At 49.3% G+C, this 27,999-nt stretch overlaps 6 protein-coding genes across 6 annotated transcripts; 2 read left to right on the forward strand and 4 right to left on the reverse strand.

Moving 5' to 3' along the window:
* Positions 1–916: 916 nt before the first annotated feature.
* N7537_005572 (Beige/BEACH domain protein) lies at positions 917–8,723 on the reverse strand (the record flags this gene model as incomplete). The annotated part of the gene is made up of 6 exons (XM_056896629.1): positions 917–946; positions 1,003–1,380; positions 1,430–5,244; positions 5,311–5,761; positions 5,815–6,176; positions 6,233–8,723. 6 exons carry the CDS (start codon positions 8,721–8,723, stop codon positions 917–919), a joined length of 7,527 nt encoding a protein of 2,508 aa, XP_056752414.1.
* Positions 8,724–9,645: 922 nt separating this feature from the next.
* On the forward strand, positions 9,646–11,447 carry N7537_005573 (S8 family peptidase). The gene is made up of 3 exons (XM_056896630.1): positions 9,646–10,123; positions 10,190–11,116; positions 11,169–11,447. Exons 1-3 carry the CDS (start codon positions 9,755–9,757, stop codon positions 11,361–11,363), a joined length of 1,491 nt encoding a protein of 496 aa, XP_056752415.1. The 5' UTR covers positions 9,646–9,754; the 3' UTR covers positions 11,364–11,447.
* A 259-nt stretch (positions 11,448–11,706) lies between these two features.
* N7537_005574 (MmgE/PrpD family protein) lies at positions 11,707–13,056 on the reverse strand (the record flags this gene model as incomplete). Its single annotated transcript, XM_056896631.1, has 1 exon — positions 11,707–13,056. One exon carries the CDS (start codon positions 13,054–13,056, stop codon positions 11,707–11,709), a length of 1,350 nt encoding a protein of 449 aa, XP_056752416.1.
* A 506-nt stretch (positions 13,057–13,562) lies between these two features.
* N7537_005575 (uncharacterized protein) lies at positions 13,563–14,404 on the reverse strand (the record flags this gene model as incomplete). The annotated part of the gene is made up of 3 exons (XM_056896632.1): positions 13,563–14,071; positions 14,139–14,265; positions 14,339–14,404. The coding sequence occupies 3 exons, from the start codon at positions 14,402–14,404 to the stop codon at positions 13,563–13,565; spliced, it is 702 nt and encodes a 233-aa protein (XP_056752417.1).
* Positions 14,405–15,319: 915 nt separating this feature from the next.
* On the reverse strand, positions 15,320–16,708 carry N7537_005576 (aldo/keto reductase; the record flags this gene model as incomplete). Its single annotated transcript, XM_056896633.1, has 6 exons — positions 15,320–15,664; positions 15,753–15,941; positions 15,988–16,088; positions 16,148–16,355; positions 16,407–16,451; positions 16,514–16,708. 6 exons carry the CDS (start codon positions 16,706–16,708, stop codon positions 15,320–15,322), a joined length of 1,083 nt encoding a protein of 360 aa, XP_056752418.1.
* Positions 16,709–18,167: 1,459 nt separating this feature from the next.
* On the forward strand, positions 18,168–27,974 carry N7537_005577 (Nonribosomal Peptide Synthase (NRPS); the record flags this gene model as incomplete). The annotated part of the gene is made up of 3 exons (XM_056896634.1): positions 18,168–18,623; positions 18,675–22,308; positions 22,360–27,974. The coding sequence occupies 3 exons, from the start codon at positions 18,168–18,170 to the stop codon at positions 27,972–27,974; spliced, it is 9,705 nt and encodes a 3,234-aa protein (XP_056752419.1).
* Between the last annotated feature and the right edge of the window lie 25 nt (positions 27,975–27,999).

Genomic DNA, 27,999 nt, shown 5'->3' on the forward strand with positions numbered 1-27,999 from the left:
AGAGCTGCCCTTCACATGTATCCCAACTATTTTCTGTTTGCCATTGCTTCTCGGGTTCTCTACTCTTCTTTTTCAATCTTTGTGATCTCTTTATGAGTATTCTAATTGATCAATCTCAATATGACTTCATATATACTCTGATTGACCTACTTGACCAGGTGTGCTACAATCCCAAATCCGGCGCAGAGTGCTCCGCCTTCCCCCAACCGGAGGATGGTAGACCGGACAACCCGAACGGCCCACTAGGTACTGCATCGGTTTTTGCAATGTTCACCGGGGGCCCGGATAAATACACGTCGACGGTTAGTTATGGAGAAATGTGATTTCCGAACACCTTGGCTATGGACCGTACGGAGTAATAATCTTCGAATGGAGGTTGCCTGAAAAGGGACTCACAAACGCCACAGCTTATAACAGGGCTTTACATATATATCATTGCCCCTGTACGCTCGGTGCTCGGGGCTGACCTCAATGCTGGGGTGATGACGGAACAACCATCCTATAGTATATCTCGTTAGAGAGGGTTTTCTACATTGTCTTTCGTTTCGTTTCATCAATCGAACATCCTTCCGCTAGTGCGGTTGCTCATGCCCTGTGCGGGATCGCGCTTTAGTCTATGGGCTCAACCGCCGCCGGACTACTAGTTATACTTTATTGATCGTTGACATAGACTCGAGCATGTTCATGATCGAGGGCTCAGGGTACTGCCCAAGTCTATCCTGTACCTCACCCGCGGAAGCATCTTATATGGGGAATTCGTAGGACCATGCTTAATTTTATTATCCCAACGACAAGAGTATAACGGAAAGGGAAAGCGGTTGAGTGCCAGAAATTGTCTGGTACATATGTTTTTTTTTTTTGGCTATGAACCCGAGATCAAGGAGAAATAGAGGGTATTGGAGTAACACCAAAGAAATTAGCGGCGCTGAATGCAGTTCCATTCATACTACCATCATGTTAGCTTCGTCAATTAAACACGAAAAACGGCGTAATAGAACTCACCACTCGGCCAGCCTCATCCCCCGTATAGACCACGTGGGGAAGAGCCAAGATACAACTGATACCCGCGCTGATATTAGCACCATTGTCGCGATTGCTGTCGGTATGATGCAACTGTCGAATCAACTCCAGCTCAAAGCGGCCACCGCGAATATTCTTGCTCCAGATGTTGACCACACCACGAGTATGGCCCGTCAACACCAATTCACGCTCCAGCCATTCATTCTGCACCCCCTCGTAGAAGACGCAGGACAAGACGCGATCGTCGGCCGCCTCGCAGACTGGTTGATCAATCAACACTACGCCATTGAGTGTAAATAATGTTAAGCGATTGCCGCGACAAACCATGATGTCTCCAGAAACATCGTTGATTCGAGCACACTAATTTGTTAGTAAAGGACAGCACGTAATAGAAAAAAGGGAAACATACATCGACCGCACCGTCGCCGGGAAGGGGTCGCACGAAGGATCGTCGATTGAGATCCCATAGCATAACCCGCCCATCATTGGAGGCAGACAATAAAGTACTAAAGGAGCGTGAAACGGCGAGAACAGTGACTGGGGCTCGATGGCCAAAGAGCGACCCAATGGGCTGCAAATCTACGGACTTGGAGGTTGCAGTGACTGTCCATAATGAGATGGTACAGTCCGTACCGCAGGTGACCAGGGTGCGGGAATCTGCAAAGCTGGCATGGGACAATTGACCAACATGAAGGTGCTCAAAGTGGCCCAGGAGCTTGCGAGTATCGGCGGCGTAGAAGCGAACACTGCCATCGAAGAATCCCCATTCCATGTAGTAGTCATAGGCTGGTGGCACGTTGAGCCTGAGGGCTGCCGTACACAACAAACGGTCTTGTTTCATTGATAGGGTGGCTACTCGTTCCTCAATATCAAGAAGAGACAAAGGCATTTGAGTCAGAGATTCTGCAAGAGTGTCCAGCCGGAGTATGCGGTGCCGTTGATCTTCCCTCTGGGCGTGAGGTCGTTGGAAGATTTGGTGAGGAGTTTGCCCGAAGTTGTGAATAATGCCGATGGTGGCCAACCGCTCCATTGGATCATCGATGGCATCTAAATCTTTGGCACCTTTGTATGAGAGGTGATGGAAAACATTGACGGACTCGACAGCTGCCTCGCCCTTTTGCTTGCTGCCGAAAACGAGATCAATCCAGCGATGCAGGTTCTCGGACACATAGGGACTCTCAAGCGCTTCTCGGTGCTTCGCAATGAAGATCTTAGGATCGCCCTTTGCCCAAGGTGGCAACTCAACCGAGTCAATGGCTGTGGTCATGTTTTGGAGAAGACCAAAGTCATAATGGTTGGAGTTCACTAGGAATTCCGGAAGATAGAAGAACTCAGGGGTAAGTTCTCGAACGTCGGTCATGTTCCCTCGCGATGCTGACTCCCACGCCTTGCGGATTGAATAGAAGAGGCGATCGGCATGATCGAAGGAACCGCCCTGAAGTAAAAGATATGACTTGACGAATGGTTGCAGCCGGATGAGGTAGGAGCTGACAATCATGGCAGAAGAGTAATGCGTTCCATAATGGAAAGGCGGGGAATTATCGTCGCCCATCTCAGCAAAAGCATTGTATCGCTCACGGAAGCCCATTTCACGTTCCGGTGTTTGACAACCCATAGGCTTAGATAGGTCCCGGAATGTAGCTGGGTTGTCAAGATCGAGCTCCTCACTTGTATAGTCCGCCAGAACCCATGGGAAAACAGGATATTGGGTTAAGTCATTAAACGTACGCCCAGCAAAGGTATTGATCAACATCAGATAATGGAAGTTGGAAATTTCACCCTTAACCCACTTGCGCGTTGCTGGGTTTGACGGAAGGTGACCGAAGACACTGGCAAATTTAGATCCGAGGGATTGTGGTGCATCATCTTGACTGCGAAGGGTTTCAAACCGCCAGATGTCTTCTGGTCGCGAGTGTCCGGTGCTTCCCGTGACCTGTGGTGCCTTGATAGCCAGTTGGTTGCACAGATCGTCTCGGGCTCGTGCCGAGAGCAATGTCAACAAATAGCTGGTACCATCTGTGAAGAATATCTCAAGAGCAACATCGCGGAACAGGAAGCGACGCTTGGAAACGCTGACTAAATCAGACCATTTCCAGCTCCTTGTCTCATGCTCCTGTGAGCGGGGGTCATTTGATTCGCGACCAGAAATCATGCGCACATAGGGATCTCGTTCCTCATTGGGGGCTTGCCAGACGTTCACTATCTCGCCATCTGCTCTCTGGAAGAAATTGTCCAGGATATAGATGCAGTCCTTGCCGAGAATCGAAATACCTTCCACTGCCTCTAGACCAATGATTCGAGACAGGTTACACACGCTTTCAACCTGATCGCCACGTTGAAGAGATCGCATCACCTTCCGGTTTCTGTCTTCATAGTCTTCTAGATCAATTTTAGGGTCGTCAATCATCTCGAAGTTATCTTCCATAAGGCTCCGGTTGTCAGTATCGCCGTTCGCTGAGTCGCTTCCCCCATTCTCAGGGTCCTCTGGGAGAGGATGAGGCGCCGTCAGAGTCTCACCCTCCGAGAGTGCACGTATGCGGGTGTCAATTTTGATTGCTGGGGGCTCGGAGGCTTTACGCTTAGGCTGATAGTCCTGTCGATCACCTGACTCATCTGGAACCAGACGTAGTCGCATACGGCTGCGACCTTCCGTTTGGTCTAACCACCATCTCCTCTCCCTCTCTTCTGCAAGTAGGCCACCTGGTCGTCGCAAGTCAAGTAGTAAGCCAGAGAAAGCTGACCACATGAAAGTAGAGCTATCCTGAAGATCTTGCAAGAATCGTTGAGATTTCAAAAACTCGGATGCTGCGATGTTTGAGATCCAATGTGGCAAAGTAGCCTCGTGCTTTCGCGTCATGTCTTGATCGAATTTCTCAATCTGAGCCCATTGTCTGAGTTTGTCTTTACGTTTCGATACTCGAGATCTGACGGACTCTTCAATGCTTGTATTCTCCTCTTGGACGAAGGTGTCCCACAATCGAGAAAATACACCGAAGAACAAGGCATCCAGATCGTCGCGCTGGTCATCGATCCATTGCAGGAAAGATTCGTCATCCATCCCCGAAAGAGCGTCGAAGCCGTCAGCCAACCGACGCTGGAGAGACACAGATCCATGGCTGAGAAGTGTTGTTATCTCATCCGGTGCTTGTACCAATATGATTCTCCATAAGCGAGTTGCAGCTGAGCGGACATCACCATTCGTGCTGATTAGTTTAGTGTACAGCAGGTAGCATAGCAGGTGTAAGTATTTTGATTGGGTTTCAGCCGCTGAGAGAAGGACCACCTGCCAGTAGTTCAATCGGTTTAGCAATGTCACGGTTTCGGTGTCATCTGCTTCTGATAAATGAAATAAGATAACTTTGTACAGAGTCGAGCGAATCGTTGCGGTAGCCTGGCTACATAAACGAATGCTTTTCAACTGAGATATGTCCGGGCGCTGGAGATACTCCAAAATTGTACCAATGAATTCGAGTGTGGATGATGCCCCGTTAATGAACCAGCCTTCGGATACTGCCTCCGTCAAATGTGTCGCGAAGCGCCCCAGATTCGTAAGTGTCCGCGTTTCATGAAGCAGACCTGGTTGAACCAAAGGGAGGTCTTGCAATGTCGAAAGCACACAACCAAAAACCCAAGAATTGAAGTACGCCTGGTGTTCCAGGAAGCCGGGCGGGGTCTTCAAATAGAGACCAAGGCCCGAAAAGTCTTTGCGTCCTAAAAGCTGATCATCGAAGACAGTCAGCACAAGCCTGAAGACTGCCTTGACGATGTGATGATCAGCGCCAGCTTTATTTCCAGTAAAGGTGGGGTTTATGAGCCGCCGTATCCGTGCAGAAGAGGGCTGGTGCTTGGATTTATCAGGAGAAACCAAAATAAAGGATGAGCCACGTCTCAAAGAACCAGTGCTCTCATCGGGACTGCCCAAGGAGTCAACCATGGTGGTCTGCAAAGCTGTCGATGCATTAATGGTACTCGAGCGCGGTCGTATTACTAGGTTGCTGTCATCAAAGCTGAGTCCGCTGTGTCGGAAATTCAGTTCTGCGTTAGGGCTGACGGCATCAGCACCGACAACAACGGGATAGACCACAGAAAGTAGCTCCTGCACGTAAGTAGACTGTGTGGTGAAATCTTGGAAGCTTGGTGACTTGTCGCGCGCTTCTTCTAAAAATTGGACAACCAAATTGATAAGAGCAAACCCGTGGATATACTTGTCCGAGGGAGTAGCATCTGACGGTAAAAATGGGTGTTAGTCAAAGAAATACCAGGCCATAGCCGTGAGTGGCGAGAACCTACCAGGAAGCTTGAGAGAGTTCATTTTTAGTTTGTCGCGTTTGAAGGCACGCTCTTCGAAAGATTCTTGAGCGCCTTCTGGCGCATCACTTGCCATGGCCAAATTGCGCACCCCGTTCTTCAACATATTCACAATAACCGGCAGCATGTCCGGGAAGACGACCTTTACATCGCCTTGGGCCAAGAACGCTCTAAGCAGTTCGGACGGGTCGAGGGGTTTGTCGAGGTTCAACAGAGCATGATCAACACCGAAAAAGATAGAAAAGCATATAGGCCACAACGCGGGAACGTCCCACCATCTCTTCAGACGGTGTTCTAGAATGATGTATCCACCACTTTTCTCCGCGAACTTCTTGCTATATCCACTGCCAATGACCACGACTAAGCGGGCCAAAATTTTGGTTGCAAGTATCACAACCTCAGGCTCATCCTCGCACATGAGATAAAGCAGCCACTGCACAAATGATTAAACAAAACTCTTTTCAAGGCAAATGATCATCCACATACCTTGTTTGTGACAGCCTTAGCAAATTTCCTCAATGGCGTAGGGTCATGTGGGTTACACAAGACGGAAGAGTATAGCCGTAACATTTCAATGCCCAAAGTCACGCTAGGAAGATACCTTCTTTCTGACTTCGCCGACGAAGGTCGAGGCGATGTAACCACATACCGAAGGCTCTTCTTTCTCTGAAGGTTTGTCTGAGTCTTTGGCTTATGGAGTGCATATGTGATGGATAAAGCTAGTGATCGAAGAAGGTCGGGAGAAAGACTGCTTTCCATCAACGAGCGGAATGCCGATAAGCAAGGTTGGAGAGACTCTTCGGTCAGCTCTCCACCCTTCAAGGTTTCCAGTAACTTTTTGTTGACACCTGGTTTGATCAGCTTAAATAATAAGAAGGGCAGTGTCATGAGGAAGCACACTTACGCATACGACCAAGACGCCTGGCGTTGAATCGGCGATAGTTGCTATCGGCGGCAAATGTCCGGAACTGAGAGTAATACAACCCAATCACCTGAGATTCACCGAGACGCCAGACGTCCATATCTACGAGCAGAACACGATAGGCGAGCGGGTTCGTGATGATGGAGTGATTAGGGATTTCGAAGTCATAGCCAACAAATCCCAGAGTCAAACGTAGCAGATCAAGCATCAAGGAAGCCAGCTCCTCGGGCTCAGAGCTAACCACAGGGATTTTGAATGCGGTCGGAGAATTGCCCATGTAGAATCCAAGCTTCTCCCGCAATAAGGCTGCAAGAATACCATAGCCATTTTCTCTTTCCATAGCCTCGCTGTTTCTCCAGTTGTCCTGCACTGCTTCATATAGAGCCTCCACGGCCATACGAGTGCTTTCCACGGTCCTAGCCGCCTTGACCAAGCTTAGATGGACCGCAGCGCAGCCGCCTAGACACCAACTAGCATCATCCATCGCCATAGGTACCGCCACGACAGGCTCACCTGTCAAGATGCCGACACCCTGAGGCTGCGTTAAGCCGTCATTGATAGCCGGAGTGGCACCGTTAACAGCAACGGCATTGCCACCCGACTTTGTTAGCTGTTGGAGACTCTTTGCTGCCTGCCGTGAGAGACACTTTATCAACTGTGATTCGTCGATATTATTGCTATCATCGTCGTCAAGAACAGCGACAGATGAGACATTGATCAGAATCGAGCTTTCACGAATCAATGTACTCGCCCGTTTGCGGATGGCAGTGACAATATCCGAGGCTTCCTCTTTTCCTGGGTGAAGATGTTCATTCCGCAGGTTGAGAGTCGCAGAAGCCTTGTACGTCTGGAAGGAGCCTAAGCAATCCTGGAAATTCCCATAATACCGAGGCCCAAGGTTGTAAAAAACAGCTACCATGTCGTCGCTATAAGCCTCGTCGAAAAGCATTCCATTGGCAAGGGACCATCGGGAAGTGGACACGCCTTTTCCGAGGCGCATTGCCAGGTCTTGAGGGGTGCCAAAGAATGCCTGCACGCGCGATGGCTTGCTTGGATGATGGCTTATGGGAACGGATGGGTATTCGATCTTCAATTGTTCAACAAACTCGCCGTCTATGAAAAGAGATGCGCGGGAAGAAGACATTGGCTTCGGTCTCTTTTGAACAACACAAATATGGTACCAGCGATTTGGCTCAAATTTTGCCGACTTGAACCGAACACTAGGGCGGGAACCTCGAATCGAAGTTTGGAGAATAAAGTTCCGAGTGTCCTTTTCGAGGTAGGCAAGAATGAAACATGTTTGGCTTGCATCAAATGCTCCAAATATAGTAGTATGCGTGTTGGAATCGAACTCGTCGAAACGGGCCCAGGCTGCAAGAGTGTAGCCGGAAGAATTGATAGGAGGGAATGGTCGACCGAGCGTTGCAAACTCAACTGAGCAGTATCCATGACGGGACATATCAAACTGTATTGATGGAGGCTCCTTAGAAGATTTTAGAGCAGACAGTAGGACCTTTAGAACTTGCGGATTTTCATGCGCTCCACGGTATAAAGCGACAGCATCATCCAAGCTACTCATGCCCTGGACGCTGAGAAATTGGGCGAGATCTTGGTAAGTTACTTTCTCCTTGTCTGACCGTGCACCATCGAATAAGAGGGGTAAAATTGAGGTGAGCATATCAGTGGCATGCAGGGCTACGACGTTCCTTCGAGACTGCGAGGCCAATTGGCAGAGACATGCGGGCAAGGCCAGGCGTAACATGTCATATCCAGATGACAAAGAGGAGTGCATCAACCACACACGAAGGAATGGTCCAAGTAGTTCCGGTACTTCCACCGTCTCAGCTGATCCAATGCAGTGATCCACGGCATCCTGGACATCTTTCGGAGACGAAGAGTCCTTATTCTGGGGAAATTTGGTGCTCAGTGTTACAAAAATACCTGACACTGTCTCCTGGCATAGAGCTGCGGCCAAAATGGCGCCGTAGAGATGTTGCGCGTCACCCTCAGTTGTGTCTATCTTTTTGACCAGTACAGTCAAAGTTCGCTCCAGTGCAGAAATGCCTCCCCCTACTATCTTCCGAGCAAAATATCGCTTGTTGCCAAAATGGTCCTTCAGGCCCTCTGCCAATACACCGAGGACATCTTTGAAGATACCCAATAGGCCTTTTCGTTCCTCCTTGGATTTGAGTACCGGGTCGTAGAGCTCAGCTACCTGGCCCGCCAACGCCAGGAGCGTTTGAAAGCCATGGAGATGTCGGAATGCATCTTTGGCGGTGCGTGGACGTGCATCATCTATGAAGGTATGGCGGAGGCGGAGAAGGGATTCGGTCGTCGACTGAGCCTGGGTCAGAGTAATCGCGGTGCCTGCACCGACGCTCTTGAGCTGGTCAATGGTTGGGGCTAGCTCTTCGGCCAATCGCTCGGTCGATCCTGAGGGGGAGGGAGGGTGGAGGGGAGCCGGTGGAGGCATAGCCAAATCTTATCCACGTCCGCTCCGATGGCGTATGACCATCAGAGACCGTGAATGTTCAATAGCGGGTACGACGTTCTGCATTGGTGTGTGACAGTGCTAGTGCCAAGATAGGAAGCCTAGCAGTTAGGAGAATTTGCAGCACTCGTCATCGGCAGAATGCCATGTCAAATATTCAGCCACCTCTGTAATTCGCTATCGGGGAGGGAGGGGAAGGTTGGATATCAGGTGACTCAGTGGCTCTTTGGAGAGGGGGCTGGACACATGTACACAGCCCTGTTGTTGTATTGTAAGAACAGTAAACTTCAAAATTACAAGCGATAGCTGATAGGACATGATAAGCGCGATAAGACGCAGCTCTTAGCAATGTGGAGAAGCTTGGAAGTGATCCTATGATGTGATGGGCTTCTCCGCAGATTGGCAAAGTTGCACCCAATAATGGCACTCCCATGCAAGACAAGGGGGACTGGACGAAGATTTGAGTCACCCGAACACAAGCACGCGACTTCGGAGGATGAGTTGCCTTGGAGAATTTGGGCCGTGCGAGGGTGTTGCCTAGAGCCTATAGCAAGGTGAGACTGCCAGGTACCCGGGGGGAAGGTGATCACCTGCACCACCTGCTATAGGTGCTTTGTTTTTACTTATTATTCGTGCCCGGGAGATATTCAAACAACTTAAATCATACTTCATGTGATGATAAGTCTAATAGATTAACCATGACAACATTGAAGTAAAGCGATGTCTTCATGGTTCCCGAGACCAAGGTGACCATACCATACGGTATCGGGTACCCCCATTCTCAAACAGTTCTCCACTGGATCGACATTTAACAGGTCATCCGCCGGCGTAACCGTATGTAATGCCCGCTTGCATCATCGATCCCCCGTCTCCTCCCTAGATAAGCTGCCCTTCTCCTCATATTCCCCCTTCTCCTCTTCATCCAACCTATCCTTCACTCATCGTTTCCAACCTACAATTATCGTCTTCTCTATCGTTTCTTCTGCCGTGTTTACTTATTTACTTTGCCCAGCATGAAAGGCTTCCTCAGCCTAACCGTGCTCCCGTTGTTGGCAGCTGCCTCGCCCGTGACAGTAGGCTCCATCCACAACGATGCAGCTCCTATCCTCTCCTCCATGACCTCCCGAGATATCCCGGATTCCTATATCGTTGTATTCAAGAAGCATGTTGACGAGAGCTCTGCCTCCGCTCACCAGAGCTGGTTACAGGAGGTGCACACCGCTCATACCGGTCGGATGGAGTTGAAGAAGCGCTCCCTGTTCGGCTTTGACTTTGAGGCTTTCATGGGCCTGAAGCACACTTTCCAAATTGCTGGATCTCTTACAGGATATGCTGGTCATTTCCACGAGGATGTCATCGAGCAGATCCGCCGTCATCCTGATGTGAGTAATCCCATTCCCTCCTTGCGGAAGTTCCCGAGGTCGGCGGCTAATATGACTCAAAAATAGGTTGACTACATTGAGAAGGACTCTGAGGTCCGTACTATGACCGATGGTACTGTTGAGAAGAACGCCCCTTGGGGTCTTGCCCGTATCTCTCACCGGGAAAGCCTCTCCTTCGGCAACTTCAACAAGTATTTGTATGCCGAGGAGGGTGGTGAGGGTGTCGATGCCTACGTTATTGATACTGGCACCAACACCAAGCACGTTGACTTCGAGGGCCGTGCTGCATGGGGCAAGACCATCCCCCAGGGTGATGCCGATGAGGATGGAAATGGTCACGGAACTCACTGCTCTGGAACTATTGCCGGCAAGAAGTTTGGTGTTGCTAAGAAGGCCAACGTTTACGCTGTTAAGGTTCTTCGCTCTAACGGCTCGGGTACTATGTCCGATGTCGTCAAGGGTGTTGAATGGGCGGCCGAGGCTCACATCAAGAAGTCCAAGAAAGGCGACAAGAAGTTCAAGGGTAGCGTTGCCAACATGTCTCTCGGTGGTGGTAGCTCCCGCACCCTGGATCTTGCTGTGAATGCCGCTGTTGACGCTGGTATTCACTTCGCTGTTGCTGCCGGTAATGACAACGCTGACGCCTGCAACTACTCCCCCGCCGCTGCCGAGAAGGCCGTCACTGTTGGCGCCTCCACCTTGGCCGATGAGCGTGCTTACTTCTCCAACTACGGCAAGTGCACTGACATCTTCGCCCCCGGTCTGAACATCCTCTCCACCTGGGTTGGTAGCGAGCATGCCACCAATACCATTTCTGGCACCTCCATGGCTTCTCCTCACATCGCCGGTTTGCTGGCCTACTACGTCTCCCTGGTACCCGCCAAGGACTCCGCCTATGCCGTCGCCGATGTCACCCCCAAGCAGCTCAAGGCCACTCTTATTAACGTAGCCACTGAGGGCACCCTTACTGACATTCCCTCCGACACCCCCAACGTAAGTTTTCCCCCTGATCTAGATGACATGGATTAGGCTGACTTTATCTTAGCTTCTCGCCTGGAACGGTGGTGGTTCCGCCAACTACACCAAGATCGTTGCCGAAGGTGGTTACAAGGCTGGTGTCAAGGCTAAGGAGCCCACTGTCGATGAGCGTATTGGCAGCATCATCGACAACGCTGAGAAGGCCTTCCACAAGGAGCTTGGCGCTATCTACAGCGAGATCAAGGATGCTGTCTCTGCATAGATTAGATGGTTGTTAGGGTTCTGTCTGTGACAAACCCCACAGCTCGGGCATACGGATGGATGGATTAACACAGGCGCACATCATATTTCTTTGGTTTTATCTCGGTCTTTTGGATTCTCCAACACGAATCCGCGGGTTTATCCCGCTACTACTCTCCTATACACAGATTGTTTTTGCTAGTTCGCTATTTCGTTGGTTCGCGTAGCATACTTGTCTACAGCCATAGGTTCGGAGTGATTTAGAATACGTTTTGATTTATCAAACAATGATTTCTCCGGCATTTGAACACCACAAAATAGGTTAAACTAGGCCCTTAACAAGTAGATGTAGTCATGCATATGCTCTACAACACGTCATTAATTCGACCCACGTCGGCCTGTTCTTCCAAACCCCAACACCACCGACTCGCCCTGTCAGTCCGCTCTTCACCAAGAATCCCAACACACTGATCAACGAACTTCGCCGTTAATTGTTCATTCGACATTGGATGCTCCAAGCTACCCACCGCATAGTCGACATGCTTCTCAATTCTAGCCCCTCCCCTCACTTTCACAACAAGATGACACTCATCCGCCCGCAAATTCTCATCAGGAACCGCCCTAAACCGAGCCCTTAATGCTATAACCCGCCGGTCAAGTACCACATCATCCTCATACTGCGCTGGCGCAGCCTTCCCCAACAATAAACCAACTGCACCACCATGATAAACACTAAACTTAGCCTCCAATCCATCCTTCGGCGTCGTCTTCCCTGTCAACTCCAGAACAAGCGGATGCACATCCGCAACAACCTCTTCAACATTCGCAACATTAACCCCAACTCTCTCCAACTCATTATGCAACCAAACACACCCATCAATGACAGGATGAACAACAATCCCACAAGGGAACGGCTTAAACGCATTCCTCACAATTTCCCACTGTCCACCATTCCCAAGCCCCGCAATCTCCTCCTCAAGTCTATTCCCCCCAGAACAAACAACATTAGCCCAGCCCCTCTTCGCCTCAAGCGCCTCAGCCGAACTCGTAAACCCCTCCCGCGCAAGCAAAGCGGCAAGCAACCCATTCTGCGCCGCCCTTCCAGGATGAAAAGACTTCGCATGCGACCCAAACATTTCCCGAAGTCCAGTCACCTGCGTAGCGGCAAGACCAATCGCATGAGCGACCTTCTCAGCCGACAAGGAAAGTAAATTCGCCACCGCCACAGCAGCGCCGATTGAACCCGTCGTAGAAGTAATATGCCAGCCAACATCGTAATGCGCGGGCCAGACGGCCTGGCCGATTTTACACTCGGCTTCAATACCAGCGACCAGCGCGGTTATGAACTCGGTCCCGGAAACAGGGTGTGAGAGGGTCGGGATTATGGCGAGGAGGGCACATGCAACTGGGCCTGTTGGGTGAATTATTGTGTCAAGGTGGGTGTCGTCATAGTCGTGGACGTGGGAGGCGATTCCGTTGAAAAGTGCGGCGTGCATGGCGTCGGTGGAGGCGTTTGTGCCGAGGAGATGGGACGTCGGTGGTCCTGAGAAAGGGGATAGGGCGTTACGGGCAATTATTGTTGCTGGGTGCTTGCTCCCACCGACTATACATCCGGCTATGTTGTAGAAGCTTCGTATGGCGGCATGGATTACTTCTTGTGGGAGGTCGGAGTAGGATAAAGAGACTGTCCAGTCGGCAAGGGTTTGTGTTGCCATCTTGAATCGGTGGTTGGTTTCTGTTTCATGTAAAGTTGGGGCAGTTGGTGTTTGGTTTTAGTGAGCAGATAGATATAGTTGTAATATTGGGATGATTTACAGGTCCGGTATAGGATCCATACAAACGTACATTGGGTTTAAAGTGGGGGACAGTGTGGGGGAGAGCCCACTTTTGCTCGGCAATACAGATTCATATGGCTTAAGTGAACCCAATGATGATGGTATGCAGATAGGGCTGATATGGCTGAAGTTTCATTGAGAGTTTAAAAATGGCTTGGAATTTCATCTCATTTCGCTAAAATATCTGTGCAACATTAGGGTATTGCATGTTATCATAAACCATAAAACCCATAATGCTGGGGAAAAGATGATCCCGCTAAACGCCTGTCGTATGAAAGATCACAAAGGTGCGCCGAGAATGCTGAATATGCTTAGAGAAACAGACATGAAAACGGTGGATCATGTAGCAACTCTCTGGACAAAAGACACCGAAAGTTGTGGTGTCCTTACACCTTCTTCGTCTCCGAGGAATCCTCGTTGGCCGATTCATCTTCGTCCTCCTCCATATCACTGCCGCTAGACTGTTCCATGTCGAGTTCGTCGTCAGAGTCACTGCCACCAAACACATCGCTGTCGACATCACTATCGGCCCAGAAGTCGTGGTCTTCCTTCTCCACAGGCTCGCGGACGGGAGTATCGTGTGTGGGCATCTCGAAACCGGCAGGAATATCGATCTTAGATTTCTCGACATCGGACTTAACACGTTGGCGGTAGACTTCTGGTTCGTTTCGAAGCAAGACGGCAGCGTCGACGTTCGCGGGGGAGGAAGGCTCGGCATCGTCAAGTAGAGAGATAATGGATATCAGGACCGACTCGACACGCTGGGCAGGGGACCAGCGCTCCGAGGCAAGCTCGCCGGACATTTCATCCTCTCCGGGCGCATGAAGGATGGAAATGCATAGCTTGCCGCTGGGGTAGATGTTCGGGTGGTGGAGAGGTTTCAGGAAACGGAACTCTAATAGTGATAAAAAAATCTCGTCAGCCACATTGAAGACGAGAAGGGGCCTCGGAAGGTGTCATACTTGGTGGAGCATAAGGGTAGTTGGACGGGAATGTCATCGAGGCTTTAAAATAGCCACCGTAGTACAATGAGTCCGGGTTGATCACAATCAAAGCGACATCCCAGTTAAAGATGTCGTCATCGTGCAACTGTGCAAGATGTGTCAGTTACCTGCAGGCGTAGAAGTGTCAAAGACGCTCAATAGTGACATGGTGAACATACCTGGACGTGAACCCACTTCTCCTTGAGAAGGGTCTTGAATTCGTTCATCAAGATGCGTTCCACCATCGCGATCAGAGACGGGAATTTGAAGATGATGCACTTGGAAAGACGATTACGCGCGGGGCAATCTATCCTTATATGGGTAAAATCTCGCGAGGCAGCACTGGTTGCCTACGCAAATTGAAGCAAAAGTGGGCGTGGTATTAATTAAGAAGCCTGTCACAGTTCAGGCAATCTCGGGATCACGAGGGCTGAGGGGCGAGACCTACTATGCCTATTGAGATCAACGGATGCCTGAAATTTCGGCGACGACCCTGACTAAGAGGCGTTGACGGCCGGGTACCCGGCAGTCCACGGCGCCACCTCGGATTCTGCTTATACATTTTGTAATCTCAATAAAATATTTTTATGTCGAATTCTTAATTGGATTTGCTATACTCAATGTATAAGCTTGGATAATCTTGGATACCTAAACTAACAATGCCCAGATTGTCTTCGATTCAATTTTCTATTCCATTGTCAATACTCGAATCATATATATATTTTCCGGCTAACCTTGAAGTCAAGGCTTTTAGTTGTAGTAGACATAATAATATCTAAATAGGTCTTAGCTTTACTTATTGTGGTAATATTCTCATCTATATTAGAAGGTTTTAATTATTATGTTGTATCTTACTGGCCATCAGGTTATGATAGTATATAATTAACAGAATACTACAGACGATCTACCCAAACAAAGTTGAGTTCTCGAAACAACCTATTAGAGAACATGCAATGCCTAGAAAAAGAATGAGATTAGCAAAAATTAAATAAACTCGTATTTGTGAGGTCTGTACAGAGTAAAGACAAGTAATTTAGATTGTAGTCGTTCGGAATACAACTGAATATACTACCCTTGCACAGCCCTTATATCCAGTTCAAAGCGAACACTACTTGTGCCCACGCGAGAAACTTTTAATGTACAGCAGATTCGCCTGACACCTAGCAGTGTCCTTGTATTGACTTGGGCCGATACGGCTCCTCTAAGTACGCCTCCTCCTCCGGAGTCAGCAGCTTCCCCCGCGCTGCCAGGGCATCATCAATGCGCTCCACGGAGCTGAATCCAATGATAGGCGATGTTGCTCGTCGGTTCAACCATGCCAGGGCGACATGGCTCATGGGCCATCCGTGTTTCTCGGCAATCTCTTGCACTCGGGAAATGATCACCTGCGAGTCGGTATTCTTTTCGTCATAGTAAAAGGCTCCGTTCTTGTTCACCGAGGACCGAAGTGTCGACCCGTTGCTGCTTAGAGGCCGAGCGAGCTGTCCAGAGGCAAGAGGTGCCCACTACAGGAATCATTCATATTAGTACGAGGCATGTCGATCAGCTTGTAGACCATCAGACACAAAAAAAAAAAAAAAAAAAAAAACATACGGGAACCATGCCAACACCTGATCGGTTACAGAACTTGACCATCTCCCGTTCTTCCTCCCGATACAGCAGGTTGTAGTGGTTTTGCATTGACACAAACTTAGTCAAGCCGTACTTCTCCGCAGCGTGCTGGAGAATTGCAAATTGGTATGCCCACATTGAGCTGGCGCCAAGGTAGCGCACCTTGCCCATCTTGACCAGGTCATGTAAGGCTTGCATTGTTTCCTCCGGGGGGGACGTTTTCGTCGAATCGGTGGATCTGGAGTAAGTCGATATAGGGTGTCCCCAGACGCTCTAGGGAGGCTTCAACAGCGTTGAAGATGGCACCCCTTGAAAGGCCTGTTATCCATCAGTTTCAATCCCTTTGCTCAAACCGCCATATAAGGTCTTGTCCCTACCCCAGGCATTCACATAGTCCTTGCTCTGTTCTGCATATCCTCCAAGCATTGCTATACCACTACCAGGGTCATAATTCTCCTCGTCACACACGACCCGGTAGCACTTTGTCATTATCACCACTTTTCGCCGCGGAATATTGTACTCTCGTATGGTTTTGCCCATGATCTTTTCCGACAATCCGTTCGAATAGATGTTCGCTGTGTCCCACTATCGATCTGTCAGCCTCTCGATTCACCTTGTTTCGTGAAAAAGGCATACTGTGTTAATTCCTCGATCGTACGCTGCCTTCAAAAGTGGCTTGGCCTGTATTCGATAATTTGGTTAATAATGACTCTCAGTGTACAAATCACGGCATCGGTTCTCACCTTGTCTTCATCCAAAACCCATGGAAACCATTGTGAGCTTCCCACTTGGAGCCCCCCAAAGATTGGATTCGACACTCGAAGCCCGCTTGTACCCAACTGTCGATACTCTGCCCTCGACGCCTTGACAGATGTGCGGAGAGTTTCAGGAATCTCCAAGAACTTGGAAGCCTTACTAGCCCACTGCTTGGTCGCCATGGTTAACTGAATGAACAGTTTCTAATTCAACAGAGACGAAGCCAAAAGGACGACCGTGAAAAGGTGAACTGGGGTTCTTTCTCACGAATGGGGGCTTGTGGGCGACTACAGCTTGCCTGTCCTTTCTTTATTTTTCTTGTTAATCTACCTAAGAAGAAAGAAACGCAAATATATTGTCTTGGCGGTGACAAACCTAGAGAAGCATTTGGAGGCTACCATGTGCGAATGCATGGAACGCACTAGATGAGGCAACCAAAAGAGTTATCGCGGCTTGGGGCATCAGATCTTGAATCTTGCGGTAACTACTGAATGTTCCCTATGGCCTGATCAGCGCAAGAGCTCCACTTAACAAGTCTGTCCCACGCTAGGCACGCCGGTGGGAGGCCGGTGGGAGGGGAGCTATAGAGATACATTGGCTTTGGGAGGCGTAAGGGCTTCCTGCATGTATTTACTGCTGCGTTATCGACTAAGACAAGGGCCTTAGCCTTGTCAGAGCTTTCTCTCGCAGTGTATACCTGCTTAGTATTGGTCCAAGTTTGCAAACTGGGGCTTCATTAAGGTTATTTTTTGCCAACAAAGAAATTGTTTTGTGATAGATCAAGCCCGTTAAGCCACACCGCTTCCCAGAGTCTATTTTTGTCAGGTTTTCAATCAATGATCAACGGTTGGTGGACCCTGTTGGCTCTTCAATGTCCTCTCGATCAGTGGGTTTCAAACTCCGGGGGAGCTATTGCCAGCAATTGATCATTACCCACCCATTCAATGAACCAAAACAGGAAGCAATCTAGAGCACTCTGTTCCCGTCAGAAATATTCAAAAGATATTGCGGAGAATTCGACAACTGGGTCTGTCGGTACCACTTTTGCTCACCCTTTTAAATTGACGGAACTACATCCCTCGCGACATCAACCTGACGAACCGTCTGCTGATCGAGACGACGGCCTGATTATGTTAATCAAGAGGATCAAGGGAGTTGGTGATGGGCCCCTTGCTGACAATGGTCCCTTGCTGAGAATTGCCCCTTGTTGACTGAAAATCGTAATGGTTCCTCAGCCTCTTCCCTACTTCATACCAGTTTTGTACTAGACATCAAAGAGACAGTAGTCGCAGACTTATTATTAAAAATGGGTTTGAAATAGACTCTGGCGCTCGCGGATTTAAGGACCGGGATCTTATATCTGATACCTTTTGACAGGTTCCAATCGGTTCGTCTATAGGCATAGTTAACCTATGAAATCACCTCCCCAAAGGCAACTCCGAAAGGGATGACAATTCCCTCACCAGCTGAATTTTATTATCCACAACGGCTTCCTGAAGGTGGTAGGCCTGCCACACTATGAATCACCTGAACTGATATAAATCCTCCTATTCCGGGTGTCGCGGCGCAGTGTTGTTCCTCCAGTTACCAAAAGCTGTGCTGGATGCCATTCACCTATCACCCTTTTAAAATCTTCCAATAATGTCTCCAATCGACAGCATCGAGACATGCCTTTTTCCTAATTTTAATGATGGCTCGAAATCCGATGACGAGGTTGAATCCCTCCCAATAATCCTTGAAGAGTATGAAAGAATTTCAGCCTTTTGCGGAGCCCATTCTATCCCGTTCAGTGCCCTTTTTTATCTTGCCTGGGCTATTGCGCTGAAGCGTTATACTGGTACAGACTCTCCCTGCTTTGGTACCGTGACCACCGAGTCCGATTTGCAGGTTTTTGCCCTGAATATCCAAGATGAAGATACTGTTGTTAGCCTTGCCCAGAATATCGCCAGCGGAGGCTCCAGTGCTCGAACTCTGCCATGGCCTGCCGCGGGGCAGGTCTGCAACACAGCCACCCTGGTCAGAGGCGGCCAGAATAACGGCAAGCTGGCAAAGGACCTTATATTGATGAGATCTGTTAAAGAGGGATTCAATGCGAAGGTAGGCATAGAAAGAACCCCTCCGCTTGGGCGACCTGACTGAATCATATAGTTTGATGTGCTCCTGATTATGACTGTATCAGCTGCCGGAACCACTCTGGAGCTTAAGTACAATTCGTCTTATCTCTCTTTCAGCCAAGCCTGCAACCTGCAGCATACCTTGGCTCAGCTTCTGGCTGACATGACAGCCAGTCCAGCCGGTTTGGTTGAAGAAATGTGGCCACTGAGCAAGAGAGACCGCGAGCAAATCCTTGGCTGGAACAGTTCGCCACTATCCACTAGCTACACTTGTATTCATGATGTGATCAGCTGCCGTGCCAAAGCCAATCCCGACTCTGATGCTCTTTGTACATTTGATGGAGTTGTATCTTATAGGGAGTTTGAGACATTAACAAACCGTCTGGCGTGTTATCTATTGGCCCAGGGGATTCCCAAACACTCTAAGATCCCCTTCTGTATCGAGCGATCTTCACTTGTCTTGATTGCCATGGTCGGAATTCTAAAAGCTGGAGCTGCTTTTGTTCCCTTGACACCAGAGCAGCCCATGGACCGCATTCGTCTTGTGGTAGAAGAGGTTGAAGCTCCATTGGTTGTGACCTCGCCAACACAGGCCGGGAAATTGTCATTTGTCGCCCCCCTGGCCATTTTATCCGGCGATATCCTTGAAAATTCACCAGTCAATTTGTCACAACTCCATGGCTTGTCCACACCTGATGACCTGGCATATGTTATGTTCACTTCCGGAAGCACTGGGAAACCCAAGGGAGTATTGATGGAACACAAAGCCTCCTGCTCGAGTTCATTTGGATACTTGAGAGATCTGAACATGAATGAAAAATCCCGTGTATTTCAATTTGCTCCCTATACCTTTGACGCAAGTATTTTTGAAACCCTCAGCGCTCTCATGTGTGGAGGTTGTGTTTGCATTCCATCCGAGCATGACCGCATGAACGATGTGGAAGGTGCGATAAGGAGATTGCGCGCCAACATTGCGTTGTTCACTCCAACAGCGGGCTCCTTGCTCAACCCTGAAGCAACCGGACTTAAAATGGTTGTGACTGGAGGTGAACCAGTTCCAAGAAAATTCCTCCAGGACTGGGCTGAATCCGTGCATCTCGCACAGGCATACGGACCAACTGAGGCTGCAGTTTGCATCACCCTTCAGCGAGGATTGACTATAGACGCCACCCCTAGCAACATTGGAAAGAGCACATGGGGACACATCTACCTCGCGGACCCCAAAGACCCTCACCGGCTGGCTCCAGTGGGTGCAATTGGTGAGATGCTTATTGAAGGTCCAAGTCTTGCTCGTGGATACCTCAACAACTCCACCGCCACGGATGCTGCTTTCATTGAGATTCCCAGTTGTTTCGACAACAAGAAGATGGTTCGGTGCTATCGCACCGGTGACCTTGCGCGATACGGCAGCGATGGTTGCATCCATATTCTGGGCCGCAAGGACACTCAGGTCAAGCTCCGCGGACATCGTATGGAACTTGGAGAGATTGAACATCATCTTAACCTCTGTGCTCCAAAAGGAATGAATACAGCCGCCATGATCATCTCATCCTCGGATAACCTTTACCCACCCAAGCTCGTTGGCTTCCTCGAGTCGAAAGAAACTACCCTCGATGCATCGCTTTTTCTTCAAATCGAATCCACACTTTACCAGAACCTTCCCAGTTACATGGTTCCCTCCGATTTTCTAACGTTGTCCGATTTTCCCATTGCTCTTTCGTCTGGTAAACTTGACCGAAAGACGATGTGCCAAATTGGAGAGAAAATGTTGGAGGAGAAACAGAAGCAAAAGAGCGGTTCTAGGCCACCCAGTACACCTATGGAATGTGCTTTGCAGGGTCTTTGGGCCAAGGTCCTACATCTTGCTGATCCAAGTGCCATTGGTGCCGAATCCGACTTTATCAAAGTTGGAGGTGATTCTATCAACGCAATGAAACTAGTGGTGGCCGCATGTTCAAACGGTGTGTCGCTGACGGTTGAAGACGTCTTGCGTAACCCCAAACTCTGCGATATGGCGTCCGTTGCGTCTTCTGGAAAAGTTAAAAAAACCAGTAAGCTTGTGCCTTTCGCATTGCTGGACGCAAAAGACGTTGCAGATATCAAAGAGAAGGCTGCCTCAGCTTGCGATGTCTCCGAAGATGTCATTGAGGATATCTATCCATGTACCCCTTTGCAAGAAGGATTCATGGCGATCTCATACCGACAACAAGGGTCATATGTTGGCCAATATGTCTTTTCGGTCGCTGGGATTGTCCCCACACACGCCCTCATGACAGCGTGGGAAGCTGTCTATGCAGCTTCACCAGCTCTGCGAACCCGGATCATCTCTATTGATGATGACAAGACTCTCCAGGTTGTGGTACGTGATACTATTAATTGGCGGAAATCAGACGACTTGGATTTGTATATCAAGTCAGAGGACCTGTCCATGCAATTAGGCGAGCCCTTGAGTCAACATGCCATTATCCTCGACAAACGCTCTAATTCCACGAAACTGGTTTGCACGCTGCATCACGCAATCTATGACGGTTGGACTTTGAAGCTGCTCGAGGAACGTCTTCACAAGGCCTATGCTGGTCAAAATCTCGTTCCTGACCAGTTCAGTACTTTCCTTCGGTTCACACAATATCTTGACAAGGGTCCAATGGCAGAATTCTGGAAGAACTATCTTGCCGGTGCAAAGAAAACGTGCTTTCCAACACTCGTGCTTCCAGGTTATGTGCCAAAGCCCCAGAGCAGCAGGAGACATGAGATCAAACTGGGAAATGTTGGATCTATGGGTGTCACGGCTTCTACGTTGATTCAAGCCGCATGGGCTATTCTTCTCGCTCGTCTCACCGAAGAAGAAGAGGTCGTGGTAGGTACCACATTGACTGGTAGAACTGTAGATCTGGAAGGCATTCAAGATATGGCTGGACCAACAATCACCACAGTCCCCATCCGAGTCCGATTGTGTGATTATGTAGCTGCCAACTTCGGAGACACTGTGAAAACCCGACGGAGTCGGCCACTGACGGAAATCTTGACAGAGATGCAGGAATACGCCAAAACCGTCATTCCTCATCAGCACTACGGACTGCAGAACATCCAAAGTCTCAGCGAAGAGATTCACAATGCCTGTGATTTCCTCAGTCTACTGGTTGTTCAGGCACCAGATCAGATGGGCCATGTCAAGTTGTTCACTGGAAAATACGCAAATGACAACATGGACGGTCTTCACACATATGGTTTGCTATTTAGCTGTGAATTGACTGACTTCGGTGTCAATGTCCTGGCTAGCCATGATAAACACTTGATCAATGGTGACCAGGTTTCTCGTCTTCTTTTCCAGCTCGACAATATCCTGCAACAGATGTGCAACGGCCAAAACGCTACGGTTGATGATTTACTTCTTGCTAGCCCTCAGGATGAGAGTGAGATTGGTGTATGGAACTCCAACATCACAGAGCCAATCAATGATTGTGTGCATAACATGATCAAGAAGAACTGTAACAGAAACCCGAGTGCTCCAGCCGTCGATTCTTGGGATGGTAACCTTACCTATCAGGAACTGATTAGTCTTTCTTCCCGCTTGGCTGCTGAGCTGGTCTCTCGTGGTGTTGGTCCAGAAGAAATCGTGCCATTGGCTTTTGACAAATCGATGTGGACAATTGTTGGTGTTTTAGGAGGTAAGTCACCACAACTCAGCCGCGGGTCCTATCGGTACTAACCCTTTTTAGTTCTCCAAGCTGGTGGAGCATTCACTATTTTGGATATGGCGTTGCCAATTGAGCGTATCAAGCTCATTATCCGTAAGACATCTGCGAAGGTGGTGGTTGCTGGTCGATCAGCCCTCCGCAAATTGTCCATCCCTGAAATGTTCATTCTGGATGACAGCACAGTCCCTAACCTTCCCACCTCGACCGATACCCTGAATCGTGTCAATGTTGGCCCGAGCAATGCTGCCTATATCATGTTTACTTCCGGAAGTACTGGTGAGCCCAAAGGATGTGTTCTTGAACACGGATCCTTTTGTACGAGTGGGTGGGGACAGGGTCAAGCATTTGGAATGAATCCATCGACTCGGTCATTGCAGTTTGCATCATACAGTTTCGCAGCTTCCATCATTGAGATATTGACTACAATGATTCATGGCGGATGCGTTTGCGTTCTGTCTGACGAGGAACGTATGAACAACATCTCCAATGCAATCCGGGATCGTAACGTGAACTGGGCGTTCCTTACGCCATCTTTACTTGGTGTGTTAGAACCCGAGACTGTCCCATCTCTCAAGGCACTCTCCATTGGCGGCGAAGCAATCCGTGCTGCACAAATTGCGGAATGGGCTGACCGTGTCGACCTTCAACACGGATATGGAAATGCCGAATGCTGTGGTGTTGTTTGCACCAACAGCTTGAAGCAGACCTCGGACACAAAGGATATCGGTCATGCGTATACGGGAAGATGCTGGATCGTTGAGCCCAACAACGCTGATAAGCTCACACCTGTCGGGTGCGTCGGAGAGATTGTCATCGAAGGTCGTGTTGTTGGACGAGAGTACATGAATGAGCCAGTCAAGACACGGGCGGCCTTCATCTCTGCACCTGAATGGCGCAGTCGGTTTGGGCCAATGCCTGCTGGCACTGGGTTCTATCGAACAGGCGATCTTGGACGTTACAGTGCCTCTGATGGTATGTTGCAGTATATGGGACGAAAGGACACACAGATCAAGTACCATGGCCAACGTATTGAACTGGGTGAAATCGAATACCACGTCAAGCAGTCCGCACCGGAATGGGCTGAAACGGTTGTGGAGTTGGTTATTCCTGAGAATGGTACTAAGGATAACGCTGTTCTTGCTGTCTTCATCGTCCTTAAGGATTATTACGATGGACCAGAAGATCTGAAAAACCTCAGCGAGATCACCAGGTCGATGACCAGAGATATTGCAAAGAATATCATCTCTGGAATTACTGGAGTTGTACCCAAATATATGATTCCAACTGTTTTTCTACCGCTCAAGCAAATGCCAATGACCTTGTCCGGAAAGACATACCGCAAGGGACTGCGGGAGATTGGTGCGGGTCTTACCGTTCGCGAAATGAAGAGCATTCTTAATACCCAAAAGACAACCACTGCTGTGACAACCCAACAAGAACAGGTCCTCCAAAGGTGCTGGGCTGTTGTTCTCGGCGTGGAAAAGAGCGAAATCTCTGCCCAGGATAGCTTCTTCTCCATAGGTGGTGACTCTTTAAGTGCTATGCAACTAGTTGCCACTTGCCGCAGTGAGGGCATCTCCCTGACAGTGAGAGATATATTCCGTTTCCACAGGCTGGGAGATATGGCCAAGAAGTGTACTATCGCCAAGGACTCCAAGGTTAATCGCCTTGTACCATTCAAGCTTCTGGGTGATGACCGTGACACCATTGTGGAAGCTGTTCTCTCCAATTTGCCCGACCACAGTACGAAGGACATTCAGGATATCTATCCAGCTCTGTCATCTCAAAGGGAGACGCTCATCACATCCACGCGAATTGTAGGCGCATATATGGCTCAGTTCTGTCTGAAACTTCACCATGATGCAGATGTTGATCGTTTTAGATCTGCGTGGGAAAAGACTATCTCCGAAAACGAAATCCTTCGAACTCGGATTGTTAATACTGATGCTTTCGGTTCCATGCAGGTCATCTCTAATCATTCCCCCAAATGGGTTGTCAACGCCGATTTGGACAACTATCTCCAGGAAGACCAGGCACTTGGTATGACCTTTGGTGAGGCACTTTGCCGCTCTGCTATTTCCCGTGACCAGGAGACAGGTTGTCCTATCGTTATTATCAGCTTGCATCACGCCTTGTATGATGGTTGGTCGCTGCCAACACTCTGGAAGACCCTAAGCAACAACTACCAAGGTCGTAAAAACCACCCTGGGCTCGGATTCAACGAGTACATTGATGTGCTTCAAAGGCAGGATAAGAGCGAGGCCCGGAATTTCTGGAAGTCGTACTTGGCAGGTGCCCCAACGAGTCGATTCCCCAGCGTTCCTAAGAATCACCAGGTTCACGTCGATAGCAGGATGGAATACGAGTTGCCCTCTGGCAAGCCGGCTGTTGCTGGTGTCACTGTTTCATCGGTGCTCCGTGTTGCTTGGGCTCTGCTCATTTCTCAATACACAGCAGAGGACGATGTGATATTTGGAGGAGTTCACGCCGCCCGGAATGTAGACATCCCAGGTATTGAACGAATGATTGCGCCAACTGTGACTTCCGTCCCAGTTCGGGCAATTTTCGAGCCCGAACAGCAAGTCACCAAGTTGCTTTCTACTTTCCAGGAACAAGCGACTGCCATGATGCCGTTCGAGTCTCTCGGATGGACCGAGATTCAATCGCTCAACGCAGATACGACTGCTGCCTGCAACTTCAATAGCCTGTTTGTTGTCCAGGCCGGTGTTAACAAGGCCCAGCCTGATGGATTTACTTACACTGAGCTCAATCATGACATGGACAAGTTCTACATCCATCCATTGAATGTAGAATGCGAGTTTTTTGACGAAGAACCCGTCAAGACAACGGTCAACTTTGACTCGAAGGTCATGAGCCTAAGACAAACTGAACGAATCCTGCATCAATTGGAGTCTATTCTGCACCAGCTATGGGATGCGGACGACACCTTGAGGATCAAGGATATTCAGGGGTCTTGCCCTCAGGACCTTCTCGAAATCATCAAATGGAACACCAAGCATGCCCCACTCAGCGAGAAGATCATCCTTCTTGCTCAAGAACAACAAAAGAGTATTTCTCAAGCTAGCAGCTATCGTCCATGGATCGTGAGCCCGCGAAATTTTACTCAACTTGCTGGTATCGGGGCAATTGGCGAGCTGCTCATTGAGGATAATAGCAAGCCCAAGCTCCGCCCATCAGCAAACCGATTCTGGCCCACCAACTCACCTATATACATCGGGAAACTCATGCCCACTGGCCTTCTGGTACGGTACAACGAAGACGGAACTGTTTCCTACATTGATAAGGTGCGCAAGTCAGACAACAGCCGGATTCAACTGCGACTGTTAGAGGAAACAAATTCCCAAGTCGAACGATCATTACCAGGAGACATCAAATATGCTGTTAAAATTTTCTCTCCTTCTGGAGAGAGCTCGATTACCGTTGTCTTCGTTTCCCTCAAATCTGAATCTGGGGGAACTCACCCAGTGTTCCTGCAAGAGGACTCACCTGGTCATTATGCGATCCGTGAAAAGATTATTCTGGGAATTGAACGCCTGAAGGCGTCCATCCCATCTTTCAAATTTCCACAGTTTGTTCCAGTCTCTCACATTCCCGTTCTGACTACTGGTGATGCAGACGATGGTGTGTTAGACAAGGTCGTACCCGACATCAACGAGTCATACTTCCTGGACCTCAACAAGTTGGAAGTTGCGCAATCAAGACAGTTAACCAGTGCTGAGGAAACCATGGTGCATCTCTGGGAACAGGTTCTAAATATTAAATCCGACCTGATCGGCCACCAGGATGATTTCTTGCAACTAGGTGGCGATTCAGTTAGGGCCATGCGATTGGTTGCCTCGGCACGCAAGGCCGGTTACTCTCTCACCGTTCGGGATATCTATAACACTCCAGTATTGTCCGAGATGGCCAGCATTGTGAAGCCAATAGCCAGTAAAACTGCACCAAAGGCGCAAACCACAATCACCAAAGAGATGACTTCAAATACCACCAAGGAAGTCTCCGTAGCAGCGAAGATACCCGCAGCAGCACTGGCCCGAATGGGTTTGTCAGAGGCAGAAATTGAAGACGTCGTACCGTGTCTCTCTTTGCAGAAGCGAATGCTGTGCAGCAGTTTGGTGGAAAACGCAGGTTTGATCTACCACTACTGCATTGCCATTCCCTCGACAATCGACATCATCCGTCTGACTTCCGCATGCACGAAGCTAGTACGCCATCACTCAATCCTGCGGACTGTCTTTGTGAGAGGTCAAGACAACGAGAATTTGCAGGTTGTGTGCAAGCCCTCTACCACTGATATTCATATTGAAGAAGTCAACGGCAATCTCGCTAACGGCAGTGAGCAATTTATTGCTGAAGACAAGAAGTCTTGCAGCATTTTTGATAAGCCCATTTTGCGATTCATTATGCTTCGTGATCTCCAGCAACGGACTAGTCGCTTCATAATTCGGCTGTCTCACGCCCAGTACGATGGATCTAGCATCTCTATTCTTCTGCAGGATCTTCAATCCGCATACGTCGGAGACACCATGTCTACTCCAGCCAGATTTGGTGATTTTGTCCGCAGCGTGCATGCCGCGGATACAACCGCCTCTCGTAAATTTTGGGAAAAAACAATGGGAGAGACTAAAATGTCCAATCTAGTGGAGCACGACACCCCCTCCGTTTCAAACTATATGGATGCATTGATTCCTCGCAGCATTCCCCGAGCCGTGTGGGAGCAGATCGGCTACCAGCCTTCCAACGTACTCAAGACAGCCTGGGCCATGATTCTTGGTCAGCTGATACAGTCATCTGATGTAGTTTTTGGTGAGGTCATTGCCAACAGGAACCTGGATATGGAAAACGTCGAGACTGTGCTGGGGCCCTGTGCCAACGTTGTCCCAGTCCGGGTTCAAATGAACCACAGAACCGTTCGCGACATCCTAGCAGACATCAAAGACCAATCCATCGCCAGAGTCCCGTATGAAAGCGCCCCATTCGAACAGACCATGGCCGCACGTACCGAGTGGCCGCATTGGGCCCGTTTCAGCTCGCTGGTCGTGCATCAAGATATCGAAGTCTGGACTGACTATGATTCAGTCACAGCCATGAACTTTGGAGGTGAAACCTGCAAACTCAGCTGGACAGAGCCAGTCTGGGACATGGCGGATTTGGCTGTTATGTCGAGACCAGAGGGAGACAACATCGTGATCCATGTCAACTTCAGCCGACAGCTCATTCCCGAACACATGGCTATCACGATCCTGGATCAATTAGAGGCTTGTATTAACAGCCTTTCTCAGCAAATGAACCAGTCTTTCACCTCGATGAAGGGTGTTGTGAATGGGCTCGCCCCGCCATTCCCGATAAGACAGGAACGGGCTGTCGTGGACGCACCTAAGGCGGATCCTGAGGTGCAGAGACGGGTGCATCAGGCGTGGAAGGCTGTATTTCCTAACCGATGGATGCTTTCTTCGGGGAATAATGTGGAAAATGTGAGCTTTTTGGAATGGGGGGCTGATTTAGTGACAGTGGCAGCGTTGAAAGACGCGTTGAAGAGTGAAGGAGTGGAGGCGACGGTTGGGCAGTTGCTGGCTAGTCCAACCATGCGGGAGCAGGCTGTCGTGTTTGCATGACCTAGATGTACTACCGGGTCCGAGT

This window comes from Penicillium hordei (genome assembly GCF_028827395.1).
Source record: "Penicillium hordei strain IBT 12815 chromosome Unknown utg000003l_segment0_segment0, whole genome shotgun sequence".
In the NCBI taxonomy this organism is placed as follows: Eukaryota; Fungi; Ascomycota; class Eurotiomycetes; order Eurotiales; family Aspergillaceae; genus Penicillium; species Penicillium hordei.

Coding starts and splice junctions, on each gene's coding strand:
- N7537_005573 (XM_056896630.1), top strand. CDS start 9,755: ATGAAAGGCTTCCTCAGCCTAACCGTGCTCCCGTTGTTGGCAGCTGCC. Junction 10,124..10,189: donor AGATCCGCCGTCATCCTGAT/GTGAGTAATCCC, acceptor ACTCAAAAATAG/GTTGACTACATTGAGAAGGA. Junction 11,117..11,168: donor TTCCCTCCGACACCCCCAAC/GTAAGTTTTCCC, acceptor ACTTTATCTTAG/CTTCTCGCCTGGAACGGTGG.